We start from the raw sequence: 14504 nt of genomic DNA, 5'->3' as shown, positions 1-14504 counted from the left end.
AAATAGCTGAAATCAAAATGGAATGCTGCAATTTTTCCATTAGATAAATAAGGAGTAACGCATCAAGTAACACACAACACTCATTCCATGCTTACCAGATTTATTATTTTCCTATCACAGCACTTTTTGAAGAGTTTTATTCCATGGAAATTCATCAGCAATGACAATTTTGTATTTATGAAATAAGAACATGCTTTTTTTCGTCCTTTATAGTTACATTTTAATGTAGTGGAACGTCTCTTAAACATCAGCCTCTCTCTTTTTTCTCTTAAACACGCCTTTTGTCTGAAATGCACTTCATTCGTGGTATGCAGAAGCCACAAGGCTAACGCTAATGGAAGCTCAGAGCTGTGATTTGGCCGGAAACTCGTTCTAGTCTGCTCGTGTGGCTTCTGAGGCTATATAGACTTGTGTAGGAGTGGACTTGTGTCTGAAGACAGAATTAAATGTGATTTGGTTGATCGTGTAGTTTCGATTTGTTCTGTATATAAAGATTAATGATGCATTTGAAGGTGAGCGTGTGAGGCTTTTAAACCTGCAGATGAACCGGCAGCTCTGGCGCAAAACTCCAGAACAAAGCCCTGAACCCCCAAAACACCTCGTGTCTGCTTCTTTATTTCCTTCCGCTGGCTCGTGATTCAGACACCGAAGCCTCCGTCATCTGGTTTAAGGCCTGCAGGTTTGTTTACTACTGATCCGGCTCTTGGTGTTGCCATGGCAACAGCCTCCTTTTGCCTTCACTCCAGCAGACCTCGTGTCGATCCAAGACGCAGTCGCCACCCTGCAGATCGCTTGCCGAGTGGATTTCATGAGGCGGATTACTTGCAGCCAGCGTGCTAATACAATTTTAAACACTTCCTTGTCGACTTGCCCTGGCCGGCTCTTTTCAGACAAAAACCCTGTCACTGTGCCATTATGTTATCAGATTAAAGGCAGCGTGTTAGAAGGCTGGGAGATGAAGAAAACACGAGTGTAGACAGAAGAACCCAGAGGGCAACCAGATCTGATGTCGATTCCTTTTCAAAGTATTTCAGATGATGCTGTTCAACTGTTCGGCGTCACAAGTAGCGAAGTTATGAAGCCGGCGTTTGGTGCTCAGGGCTACAGTACGCTGTCGTCTAATCTAATAGCTCGACTGACCGCCAGTGACCGCTGACAGCGAGCTCAAATTTAATCTGTAAGAAAAAAAAATCGCGTCCTTTAATATTTTCTGCAGCTCCGTTTCGGCAGAACGTCTCCTCCACGCTGTCGTGTGTAAGCGAGCCTTTATTTCAGCTCCTGACTGATCCAGTCTGAGGCGTGTTGTGTGTGTTAATAAGCGAGCTGGCGTTGGACTGAGCACCCAGGGGACTGGCATTAACACAAACACCATTTGGCCGTCGGCATCTCTTCGCTGGGTGAGCGATCAGTGTCTTAGAAGCAGATGGTCGAGCTGAGGGTGGGAAATTCTTCACACGGCCTGCTATGGTGTAGCTAACACAGTCACTCACACACACACATACGCACACACTGCCAGGTAATGGCATGAGTGTGAACGAAAGTGTAGTGCTGGGCGTTAAAAGCTGTGTCATTTGTCTCCAGTTCAGAAAGTTTCATCAGTATGGGAGTAGTATTCTATTCGGATTAGGTGGGCGTGGTTTTAGACTACAGGTTGTTGTGGGCTACAAACAGGTGGGTGTGTCTTTAGTCTGCAAACAGATGCGTGGTTCTAGACAGCAAACAGGTGGGTGTGTCTTTAGGCTGCAAACGGGTGGGTGTGTCTTTAGGCTGCAAACTGTTGGGTGTGTCTAGACAGCACACCGGTGGCTGTGTTTTTAGACTGCAAACAGGTGGGTGTGTCTTGGCTACAAACAGGTGGGTATGTCTTTTGGCTGCAAACAGGTGGGTGTGTTTTTAGGCTGCAAACAAGTGGGTGTGGATTTAGATTATAGAGTAAATTGGGCTGCAAACAACTGGGTGTGTCTTTAGGCTGCAAACAGGTGGGTATGTCTTGGCTGCGAACAGGTGGGTGTGTCTTTAGGCTGAGAACAGGTGGGTGTGTCTTTGGGTTGTAAACAGGTGGGCGTGTCTTCAATTCCTGGTAGTTGAGACTGTGGTCTGCTGGGTGTGTCTGTAGGTCATCTTATTCATCTTATACCACAGTAATTTTCTGACGATTACATTTTTCTATTTATTAAGAATGTCTTTTGTTTTATTAATTTATAGCTGAAATTAATGTCTTATGACTTATCAGAGTTATAAAAGGTCAGTTCCTCACCTTTTCTTGAAGTTAAAATGATGAAATAAGCCCCCGAGCTTGTCTCAATTATAGTCCTTTTGGACTAAATATATCAATTATCGATTGCTTAAAATTGATACCAGCAACAATTTCCATATCCTTCCATAATTTTGGAGGACTGCGCTCTGCTCTTGCTTGAATATTAAATGATATTTGATTTAATTTTACGGTGCCGTGTAGAATAATATTTATTGACCAAAGCTAAAAACTTCTGTGTGATTAAAGACTCCACATCTTCAAACAAGGGGATAGTGAGCTCGCCGATAAGCCTAGCTTGTTGCTATGGTAACGGGTTCAGTGCAGCTCGAAGTCTCGTGAGAGGCGAGTTAATACAAAATACGGCTTCCTTCGGTGCTGCTAATTCGATGAGCTGTTGTTAATGGTAAGAGGAAATGATGAGCCTCGCTTGTAGAGACTTTCCTTCATCCGTCACATCTGTCAACTCATCTCAGACGGATCTGGTCCTAACGCCAGCGCTGCCGAATACTCTTCACTGTTTCAATCAATTAGTGCTGACAGATACACATGGCATGTGCTGAAATGTTTATTCTCTCATGCTTTTTTTTCCCCCTCGGTTGCCATGTGCAACAGTGTCTTCGTACCTGTGGTGATTTTTCACCTTAATGATGTAAAAGGTTTCAATATTTGTGCCATTTGATTTAAATGATTTGTTTTGAATCAGCTCCAACGTTTAGGGTTTCCTGTGAACCCCTGGCTGGATAAAACAGACATCGATCCATTTTTAGCTGTGATATTATGTAATTGGACTTCTTTCTTTGTGTTTTAAAGAACCTATTGAACTCACTGATTCGCTGAATGAAAAAGGAGTGAATCTTTGTCATGACTGAATTGATTCACTGACTCAAGAATCATGCATCATATTTGGCACACATGAGTCACAGGAGTTTCAAAACACAGACGGATAAAGATATGATGTAGGTTTATATAAAATTTACAATAATCATGATGCTAGAAATGCAGCCATGTTGTTTGTATTCTGTAAAGCTCATCAGCAGCACCAGAACGAACTAAAAGACTCGTGATTCGTTTGCCTTGGTTTGCTATGAAATAGACAAAAGTTCGTTTGTGAACGAAGTGTGTCCAGTGAAAGTTTCTAATGTGTATTCTTATCTTTATTGTTGTGATGTGGTCACTGTAACATATGCAAGAGAATATGCAAAACTACTAATCTGACCATGAATCAAATTTATTCCTGGAAAATTGTTGCATTGTCAAATGTGTCCTGAGGAGCAGAATGCTCTTTGCATTCTGTTTTCGATAGATCAAAGATTTCAAGCCACACAGGATGACCGCAAGTGTCATCTAGGATCTGAGAGTAGGACTGAATTGTCACATGGTTTTGCTTTTCATTTGCTTAAAGTTAAATCTGTTGCTCCGCCTTCTGTCTCTGTAGATCGCCAGCTCTCTGAATTTCCCCGTACATAAGTTCATGTGAGATTTATAATTCCTTTCTGGCTCTTTCGGTTTTTCCTTCAACTCTCACACACTTGTCATTGGTTAGTTTCTGGAACCTTGTGCTTCTTCGCTGCCTGCTCCTCTACGATGTCCTGCCAAGTAATTGAGAAATACAAGCAGCTACCAAATCAATAAATGTAAAATAAAACTTTTTCAGGAAGCTTGTGTAAAGTGGTGTGATGATGTAACGTGATTCAGTGATCTGCTGCTGGAAAAGAAATGAACATTCAATACACTGAATAACGCCCCCTTTTTTATCACTGTGCTTCACAGGAAATAAGCTGACTAAGGACCTCAAGCAGTACCTGAGCCAGAGGTTTCAGAAATCCTCAGAAGACCACAAGCTCCAGCAAACCATACGGGATAACCTCTACCGCCATGCTGTGCCTTGTGAGTCATCCTCCTTTTCTTCTTCTTCTCTTCTTTTTCTTTTTGTCTTCAGTTCTGTGTGTTCACCTGTGTGTTCATCTATAGAGGGGTGGGGGGTGCAAATTTTCTACTTAACACACTCTCTCGCTCAGAAAATGTGTCTTCATTTGTGTCAGTTTCTAGGCATCATAATGAACGGAGGATTGAGTGTGTGACGTTTTTCAGGCAGCAGAAGCTTGTGTAGTGAGTGCTGTCATCGCCATGCTGTCACTGTGTGTACCGGAGTCATTATATGTGGGTGGACGGAGTGTGTGTGTGTGTGTGTGTTCTCATTGAAGACATGCTGTGGAATTCACACAGTGTTTGTGTGGGTGGTAGCCATGTTCTGTTAAGAGGTTCACTGATTTATATGTTCTCCTATACCAAGTGTGTGTTGATGGTGTAGATCTGAGAGCTATTCTCTCAGCTTTTATTTAGTCCATCAACAGCTACTTTCAACCTCTGATTAATAAATCCTAGATTGTCTCCGGCTGATCAGTAATGCTGATTAAACCTGGTTTATGTGTGCTCCACGTACGCTGAATCAGTGTGTCAGAGATTTAAAATTAATAATAAAGATTCACAGATTTGATTCATGTTCCTGATTCAGTCACTGGATTCAGTTCAGTGGCAAAAAAAAGCGGGCGGAGCCAAGCTCATTTGCAGAAAAATGGGTGTGTCTGAGTTCGTTTTACGAAATATGGCATCAGTGAGTTTATATATGAAAATATCATTGAGGTCACATATGGAAATATGGGTGTGTCTAAGTGCATACGCAGGAAAGTGGGCGTGTCTTAGATTATGTGCTGTAACTTGGGTGTGTATTTGAGTTCCTATATGGAAAAGTAGGCTTCTCAATTCATGTGCAGAAATTTGTTGTGCCTCTGAGTTTATATAAGGAAATATGGGTGTGTCCATGCCCATATATGGAAATGTGGGCTTGTTGAACGTTCATATGCAGAAAGACTGGAGATCATTAATGGTAACCTGGGCCTGTCTGAGTAATATGTAAAAATGTAGACATGTCATGAGACCCATATATGGAAATGTGGGTGTGTCTGACTCCATATATGGAAGTATGGGCATATCTTATTTCATATGCAGGAATGCAGCAGTGTCATAGAGTCCATATATAGAAATGTGGACATACGAGTATGTGTATGGAAATGTGGGTGTGTCTTTAAGAGCTTATATGAAAATGAATGAAGTTATCTAAGAAGAAGGATGTCATTCAAATTGTAATGAGCATTTTATAATTTTATAACCCCCCCCCACCCCCCCCCCAAAAAAATAGTAAGTCTGTGTGCTATTTAAATGTTTTAAGGGCGTGTCCGAGTAAATAAACAGATTCCCGGACATTCCCATCTGCGTCCCTCCCACCGGTGTGCAGCAATATGAACAAAAACACTCGCTCTTCCAGCTGATTGGACAATGTGCATGTGATTGATGGACAGGAGACAGCTGGGCAAGCTGGATGGGAGACCTGGGCACATGGGAGATAATAAAATCCAATCTGTCACTTAATTTCAGGCAAATATCCAGCAACCCTGACCGATCTAGTATCAGCTAAACAGGAGTGTATCGTGACAGTCATCAGACTTTAAACGAGGGAACACTGATCCTGAATCAGTCCTCTTAATGGAAAAACTTGAAAAACAGTAGTCTGGTCCTGTATCTGGCAGCCTTGGACAGCTGTGTGTGGTGTGTGTGTGTGTGTGTGTTTGAGGGTCACTCATGGTGAGGCATGAGTGTGTGTTCGGGTACAGCTGCTTCTTTGTTTCCTGATGGCCTGAGCCATGAGTCGCCTTGCCAGGTGGCCAGTGTGTGTGTGTGTGAGAGAGAGAGAGGAGGGGGACGGCAGCAGGCCAAGGGTGACAATTAGGATGCGTGACCCTGGAGCAGGTCAACTCTCACTGCCGTGTGAGAACATTTATGGCTGCAATCTGTTCGAAGCTTCAGCTTTTTCAGAAACTTTGTGTAAGAAAAATAATCCGGAATATTCTGTCCTGTCTTCCCGAAATTAGTACAAACTTCACATCGAGGCTTCAGAGTTTTTTCACGAAGCGAGTAGGTGATCGTCCTCCCCGAATAGAGACATGGTGGCGATTAAAAACATGGCGCTGTCCCTTTAAGAAAGAGCAGCTGTGTGTTTCTGCGGAACAAGATGGTTGCCATGAATACACTCGATTTCTCTCCTTCTCTTTTTATAGCAGTCTTACTCGCTTTCTTTTTTTATTCCTGTGTGTGTATGTGTTAGTCTATCTTTGTTTGAGCTCAACTGCTGTTTTTCCTGTCATCCTTTCATCCCTTTCTCTCTGGCGCTCCTTAGGGGATGTAAACAGCAGGTGCTCGTCCACTCCGTAGGGTCCCTATGTTCATAAATGAGATCAGTGAATTAATATGTATTTTGTGTACTAGTATACAGTGTGTGTGGGTGTGGGTATTGGGAGCAGCAGGTCTTCTCTCAACTAGTTGGTCAACTGAGCATCACAACACCACAGTACAGCCTTCACCTCGGAAACCCTTCCTCTGGCCGTCTCCTCCCTCCTCTCTCTCTCTCTCTCTCTCTCTCTCGGCTCTTAGCAGCAGTCGCCTGTCTCGCCACTCAGGTTGCCACTGCTCCGTCTCCAGCACGCCGGATTAATACTCCGTCTTTAGCAAAGCCTCCATCTTTCTCTGGCAAGTTTCATTTTCACTGCTTCTTTTTTTTTAATGCCATAATGATATGAAGCTATTTTGCTCATGCGAAAGCAGGACCTGTGTGTCTGGAATATAGGCTAAAGGCATGGTCGTGGTCTGGGAGGGGGATCTGAAGGGGGTGACTGGGCGTGAGGTGATTTGGGGGTTGGGTTGATGAAGGGATAGAGATGGAGTCACACGAAAAGGCTGAAAGACAGATGGCTTTGTGTCATGGCGCTTTTTTTTTTTTTTTGCCTCAATCCAATTTATCCTGTGGCTATTGTGTGCAGTTGTATCAGGGCCTTGGCTTCGTTATTCCTGCATGGGTGTGTATGTGTGGAAGCATGTGTGTGTGTGATGGAATGGCGAAGGGGCAGGGTGTGTGAGCCGTGATCAGCTCCAGATGTCACCTGAACAATAGTGCTCTGTGGTCGAGCGGCAAGAGCAAATCAAACCCAGCACTGCTGTGTGTGTGTGTGTGTGTGTGTGTGTGCTCTGTTAGCTCTGGACATTTCAATATCAACAAACCTTCACACAGACTGATGCTTAGAAACCTCAGTACTTGATGTGTAGCTTTGATTCATTTCTCAGAATCATTTTTAATGACTCTTTTAAGTGACTCAGATGAATCAATTTGCACACAAATTATTCGAATTATTATTATTTCCCTTTTTTTCCCCCCATCTCACAGGTTTTATTGCAGCCTGGAAATTTTTACCCTAGCTTTCCGTTCAGTTACGGAAAACACCTGGGGAAGGAGTAAATGAATAATATACATGTTTTACCAGTAAAGTATTGCTGTGATGGAGGAAAAAAAAGTCATGCTAATTTTTAGACTGTTTTCTCATCAACTGACATGTGTTAAAGTATCTAAATCATTTAGTCAGCGCTAGCATTAACTTTGTTAATGTTTAACTAAAGGCTTTTTCACACACTGATCCTGAATGAAAGGCTAAAGTCGTCTCTTTTGTATTTTTGTTTTGCTTTGTTTTGTTTTTAAGTACTATGAAATGCCACCTTCGTGCACATGCTGACTATTGACACATGAATTTAAGAAGACTTTGTTAGCGTAAAACAGGTTGCTTATAGAAAAGAAGTAGACTGGTGTAAAGACTGAAAGCGTAAACAAATCAACAGTCATGAATAGATTTATACAAATGAACCATTCAAATGAGTCATAATATCTAGCCTACTAGCATAACATGTCATCTTCAGCAGCTGTGTTTCACACCAGACGAAAAGAAAACACCTCGCGTGCTGGTCGTCTCTGATTAGCAAGCTAATCAGCAGTCTCTGATCTCGCCGCCGCTGCTAGTCGTCGTTATTCATTTCCTGTTCGCAGGCTAGGTGCGTAGCACGATCACGACAGGAGACGACGACATCGGCACACTGACACCTAGAACCCTGTCCCTAATTGCTCCGTTAGTAACGACATGCTGGAACAGGAGAAACATCTAGACTGAAAGGAAACAGCTAGCGGGTTTGATTTGTGTCATTTCTGCACACCCTTATCCACTTAGCACACTCTTTTAAACAACAGGCTCATCGTGAACAATTTCTTTTAGAAGAAATTCTCAGATTTTTCCAAACAAGCTAATGTGCTAGGTGTAGTTTAAAAATCATAACTTTATTTCGAGCTGGTAGATGAATCTGAACTTTTAAGGAAAGAAAAAATCTCTGAAAAAATCTGTTTCTCCCAGAACTGCACCATGATGAGCACCATATGATTTTATTTCTTTTTTTTTCTCAGTTTTTCTCCCACACAGCAGCAGCCAGCTCTAGCGTATATCATATGGCAGCCGATCACAGCGAGTATAAGCGTAACACGCTCGGAGGAAAGCGAGCGCTGTCTCCCTCTTCCACATACATCAGCTCTCAGATACAAATGATTCGCTTGTCTCTCTGATTGACCTATTTTGCTCCTTTGGCATCATTCGGACTCGATCTGACGATCTCCTGATGATCAGACTATGTGTTTTGTGATTTCTACACAACCTTATTCCCACTCTCGCTGCTATAATCGGCTCCGCTCATCTCTTCTGGGAATGTTTTCCACTAGCTGTTGGAGTGTGGCTGCGGGGATTAGCATTCATTCAGCTACAAGAGCATTAGTGAGATCAGACACTCAGGTCTGGGGTGCAGTTCCAGTTCATCCTGAAGGTGTTCAGTGGAGAGGAGTAAGAGTCAAGGCTCAGCGCAGGACGCTTGAGTGCTTAACACACCATGGAACTGTGCTTTGTGCACAGGAGCATTGTCATGCTAGATCAGCTCCACTGAAGGGAGATTGAGATGCTACAGCGTATAATGTTTTTAATTTGGGGTGTGATGGTCAGGGGTGCACATACTTTTGGATATATAGTGTATAAGGGATGGGATTTCAGTTTTTCAGAGTATTATTCGAATAATATTTATATATTTCTGTGCTTTGCTTTCAAATGACTCGTTTAACTTTAACTTCCAAACTCATTAAAACTCTAATAAAGACTCAGAAACTTACTAAACCTACTGGCGCTTAGCTTAAATAGGTTTAAGTATGAAGTCGACATGAATTTAAGTACAGTTTGAATAAAAGTTCTGTAAATATCAGAACTATACAGCAACTCCGCTTTAATAATAGTCTTTAAAGCCAGCGTAACTGTGTGTGTTGAAGGCAGCGTAACTGTGTCAACCCTCTGTGGAAGGAAAGTTCAGGAATTAAAAAAAAAAAAAAAGTAACTGCTCGAATAAATAAATATGACTCTGCTTAATGATCTGATTTTCATAATATTTGAACATCTGCTACTTTCAAAGGGTTTTGAGTGCAGAAAATATAAAACCCAAGCAACATTTGGATGTTTTTTTTTCCATTTTTATTCCTTCTAGTGCTTTATCAATTTGGACCTGTCAGTCTCTCACACACACACACACACACACACACACACACACACACGCGCATTCCGAGCTCGAAATCCCTCTCCCAGTTTAATTTGCAAGTGAAAAGCAGCCAGAAAAATGTCTTCAGCCAGAGAGTTAGCATCTCTTTGGCACAAGCGCTTTAAAGAACAAAAGAGGAAGAATGTGTTTTTAAACACCACCCTGTTCATCTCCTTGCCTTGCGCCGGAGAGGTCAAGGGTCATCTAGATGAGAGGGGGTTTGCACCGAGTCCGATTTTGCCCCCCCCTTTATTTAAAAAAAAAAAACAGTTTTCGGAGCTGACCTGGGATCAGAGCTTGAACCCTAAACTTTACACTTACACATCACCGCGATTGTTTATCTTCCCTGCATTCACACTGACACTGATCAATTACACAATGTCAGAGACAAAGCAGGACACATCTGCATCTGCACAGGATGATCAGTAGCAGAGCTTTAAATAAAAAAATGTATATATGAAAAAGTATTCTGATAATAGTGATGCTGACATGAGAAAGTTTGATTTAAGTCAGAGGGGTTTTTTTAGGAATATTTCTGACGCATTCTCCATTCTGACTGGTCAGAATATTTAAACAGTTCATCTCCATAATCATGATAGTATGTCAAGCAGGTCAAAAGTTGAACATCGTTTGTCAAGCTCCGAATTCGGAGTCAGCTCTGTGCCGTGATAACAGATGAATCATAACGCAGACCCCAAAAATATCAGACCACGCCGAAGCCTTGGGATACACCACACTCGAGTAGCTACCTGCGGCCTAGTTTCTCCAGCATGCAGCTCGGATCGTGTGGAGGAAATAAAGCGAGCATCTCTCAGCAGTCAACACTCAGTACTCGCGCCGTGTATCAGTATCATTTAGTCAAATTAAATTAGTCGATTTCTAAGTAGAATGTAAAGCGCACAATGTATATTGATAGGTATTTAATCTTTTAGTAGCTTATAAAAACACACATTAGAGATGGGAATATAGCTCTAGGGGAATCGGGTCAGTTTTTTTCCTTTCTGAGATGATGAAAAATTTTTTAAACCTTTAACCAAACCATTGCGGTAGAAAGAATTTTCAAGAACATGAGCTATACAGCACCCAAGTGTGAATCCCAGGATGGTCAGTAAGGAAGAAAACACGTGTCATGCAGTGAAAGGAAAGTAATTAATGAAAATGCTGTTACTTTCTAATTTTCCTTTAAAAGCATGTCAGAGATTACCACTTTATTCTCCTTATACTGCAGGCAAGAAGACGTATTACAGAGGGGGAAAAAATAATGATAAACTTATTGGAGTTCCATGACAGTGAAGGCTTCTTTCATAAAATGCAAAATAAATGTCGCCTATCAAAGATCATATGTTTTTATGCCTGTTTTATTAAATTATACAGGTTCCTGAGTAACTTGTTACCATAGAAACAATAAGTAGCGTGTTAATATAAAACCGTTGTCAGAACTGCTGCTATGGAATATTAATCATGTGCTGTCCAGTGAGAGCGGAGAATTCAACAGTGCTGTGGTCTAAAGCACTGGTAACACATTTGTAATATAATGATACCTTAACGGTCACGTTGTGACTATGACATGTCTTTGGTCCCTGCCCCACTGCCCTGGTCTGGCTAAAAGAAAAAAACAAAGGGAAGGGGATGTACATGCAGCAAGGCTTCAGTCTCCTCCGTCTCCTTGAAACGTTTGTTCTGGTCCACCGTTTTCCCTCTCCGACTGCCGACTGCCTGTTTGCTCAGTCACATGCCTTGTGTGTGAGAGACAGAGATTTATGAGAATGTCTTGCTAGCAGAGGGAGCATGTGTGTCTGAGAGAGAGAGAGAGGTGGGGGACGAGAGAGAGAGAGCAAGAGAGAGAGAGAGAGAAGTGGGCGGGCGAATGTGGGTGAGCGAGCTTCTCTCTGTCAGACGGTGTTTGCTGTGCGAGTCTCTCACATTGGCTAAGCTTCAGCTCCGGACTGGCCGACTGGCTCGGAGGAGAGGGAGAGCGAAAGAGCGAGAGGAAAGAAAGGGAGGAGGAGGAGGGACAGACTGGGCAGTGCTAGCTGCGATCCGTGCACCCGATGCTCTCGAGAGAAGGAGATAATTGCTGGATTTGATCCATTTCATCTCTTAGAATCTCTCCGGCTTTTGGATATCTGAGATTTTTTAAGGTATTTGCGCAGACACTTTTTTTCCTGTTAGATGATGATGATGATGATGATGATGGTGATAGTTTGGCTTCCGGGGTCTGATGGGTGGGGGTGGGGAGTCGGGAATAATAAAGAGTGTAATACAGATGGAGAGACTGAAGGATGGAGGAAGGAAAGGGGTGTGTAAGGAGCAGAAAGCACCGTCGTGGCGGATGCAAATGGACATGAGACGTGAGGTGTGCAAGTCAGTCTGTGTCTTTGGTGTACAAGCCAGTCAGAGAGCCATGGAGGCATGGAGTGAGGACTCATTGTTTTGTGTGTGTGTGTGTGTGCTTACATCAAGGTGCCATTGCTCCGAGTTAAGCCGTGATCACTGACATATTGGAGGCCATTATGTGTGCATTGCCGCTGGGTGGCAAGCGATCAGGACAGATTCAAGGATGTCGGCATCTTTCAACCCCTCCTCAACCCCTCTACGCTGCCTCCCTGCAGCCAACTTGCACTCAATCTTTCCTTCTTCCACTGTTTAGTCATTTTTTCTGCCTTTAGAGAATGTGCATTCACTGGGATAAAGATCTGCAGCTTTGTGTCTGGACTGCATTTTAGCCAGCTTTTTGGGTAATTGAGTTTTTTGTAGCCTACAGGTCTGTGCTTAGTGTCTGCTCTTCCCTTCACTCTCTGCCCATCTCAAAGCATTCAAATGCATTATATTTGCATTCAAATGATGTCTAAACACCAGAAAGTCTCGCCCTAATTTGGCATAGATTGGGAATAATGTAAGTTGTTATACAGTGGAATACATTGCTAGCATCTGGGTAATATGTGGGTTTTAGGAGACAGGAAGTATCTACTCATGCCACTACACAAGGATCTGTATGCTTCAGCAGGCTGCTGATATGGAGTTTGATTTGGATGCAAGTTGGAATTGGGAGGTTTTGGGAAGAAAATGCTGGAACGATGGCTGGCTGTTTGTGGATTAACCCTTTGCTAGGACAGATGGCTCCCTCTCTCGCTGAGCCAGAAGGCCTGTCTGTCACAGTCAACATGGGCTCACATCCCAAAGCCTCCTCATCCCACATCCTTTCCTTTTCCAAACACAAGAATCACTCTGAGCCAAATCCTTTTCTCACTCCGGTCCCATCTCTGTGATTTTTGCTTTGATGTGCATAGTTGGGATTTTCACAAGTTCTTCATGCCTGGATTGCATTAAAAGATCGGAAATGTGTTGTAAACACTAATAGACCAGTGACTAATTCACACTGGATTGAGACACTGGCCAGTGCCGAAGACTTTGATGGTGGTGGTGGTGGTGTTTTTTTATGATTCGGTTCATCCTGACAAGACCTTTGAGTTGCCAGGCAGTGTATCAGTGTCTCTAGGTTTCTGACTCTAGAGAGACTGAGCTCAGGGAGTCAAGTGATAACTTGATATACTGATGTCCGTGTTACAAGCATGGATTTGTCCTTCCACTGCTGGAGACTACTGCCATGATTTTTGATGATTGTTCTGTATGGAACATCGAGATCTTTGAGCCATACTCAGGATAGAGCTGTAGTTAAAGAGTGGAGAACCACAAGGACCATGGAGCATGTAGGAGACTAGAATTCACAAGAAATATGAACAGCTATAGGGAGAATGGAATATGGAAGATATTGGAGAACTTGAGAATGTGTAATGAGGCAAAGTGTCCGAAATCATAGGCATCATGTTAAGCTATAGGGGACATTGGAGTTCACCATATGGAAGCTGGAGAAGGGTCAGGAAATTGGTGGAAGCTTGGGACTAGTTGGGAACTATAAGGAATTTGGGTACTTTTATTAGAACCATAGGTAAAAAAGCTAAATTCTCAGAAGCTTTGGAGAACTGGGGTGTGTACAGAACTGCAAGTAAGATGGGACATCTTGCAAACTTTAGTCAAGATAGACAAAGGGATATGGGAAAGTCTAGCTAATTTTGTTAACAAAGGGATGTGTTGAGGTAAACAGAGAACATGGAAAATCTAGAAAACTTGGAAACATTGGGAAATGTTAAGAGATGTAGGGCATATGGGGACATCTAGCAAACCCTAAAGGAACATGGGGATGTGGAGGAACCGTATGGGATCTGAAGAAGTCAAATGAACCTTAGGAAAATGGAAAAGTGCAGAAAAACATAGCGAGCATGAATAGTCTATGGACCAGCAGGGAGTGTGTAGAAATTGTAGAAAGTCTAGAGAGCCTATTGATCTGTAACACACACAAGTGCTGGAAACCGATTTAAGCCTTGGGGGCACATGGGAGCAGAAGCGCTCAAGGGACTGTAGGAACCCATAGGGAAAGGCTGGTATACCTATATTTATAAGAAAATAAAAGATGACACATTTTGTTCAATCGTGTTTTCTGAAATGAAGCTCCTTTCTGGCTGACATGCTGCTAGTATAACAGCTGCCTGTGAGGGCATTAGATTTTAAGATGCTGTGTGAACTGTCTGAAGCCTGAAGACAAAAGGATGGAGAGAGATGGCGAAAAACAGTGACAGCACTTTTGAGGTGTGATGCCCTCAATGTTGCCGGCACAAGCTAAGTCTGAGTGAGGTTGGGAAGATTGATAAGACAGTTTGATGAGAAGATTGATGAGACGGTTTTAGAAAGT

The 14504-nt window shown here is 42.7% G+C and overlaps 1 protein-coding gene across 4 annotated transcripts in view; it reads left to right on the top strand.

Moving 5' to 3' along the window:
• The window catches only part of LOC131342905 (membrane-associated guanylate kinase, WW and PDZ domain-containing protein 1-like), a 139717-nt gene that overhangs the window by 58828 nt on the left and 66385 nt on the right, over positions 1-14504 (top strand). For all 4 annotated transcript variants that reach the window (XM_058374208.1, XM_058374206.1, XM_058374207.1 and 1 more), the window contains exon 2: positions 4028-4144. In XM_058374208.1, coding sequence (XP_058230191.1) covers positions 4028-4144 — 117 coding nt within the window. The remainder of the gene's footprint in view (positions 1-4027; positions 4145-14504) is intronic.

This window comes from Hemibagrus wyckioides, linkage group LG21 (assembly GCF_019097595.1).
Source record: "Hemibagrus wyckioides isolate EC202008001 linkage group LG21, SWU_Hwy_1.0, whole genome shotgun sequence".
Taxonomy (NCBI): Eukaryota; Metazoa; Chordata; class Actinopteri; order Siluriformes; family Bagridae; genus Hemibagrus; species Hemibagrus wyckioides.
The sequence above is the reverse complement of the archived record's forward strand: the minus strand, read 5'-3'. Positions and strand labels throughout refer to the sequence as shown.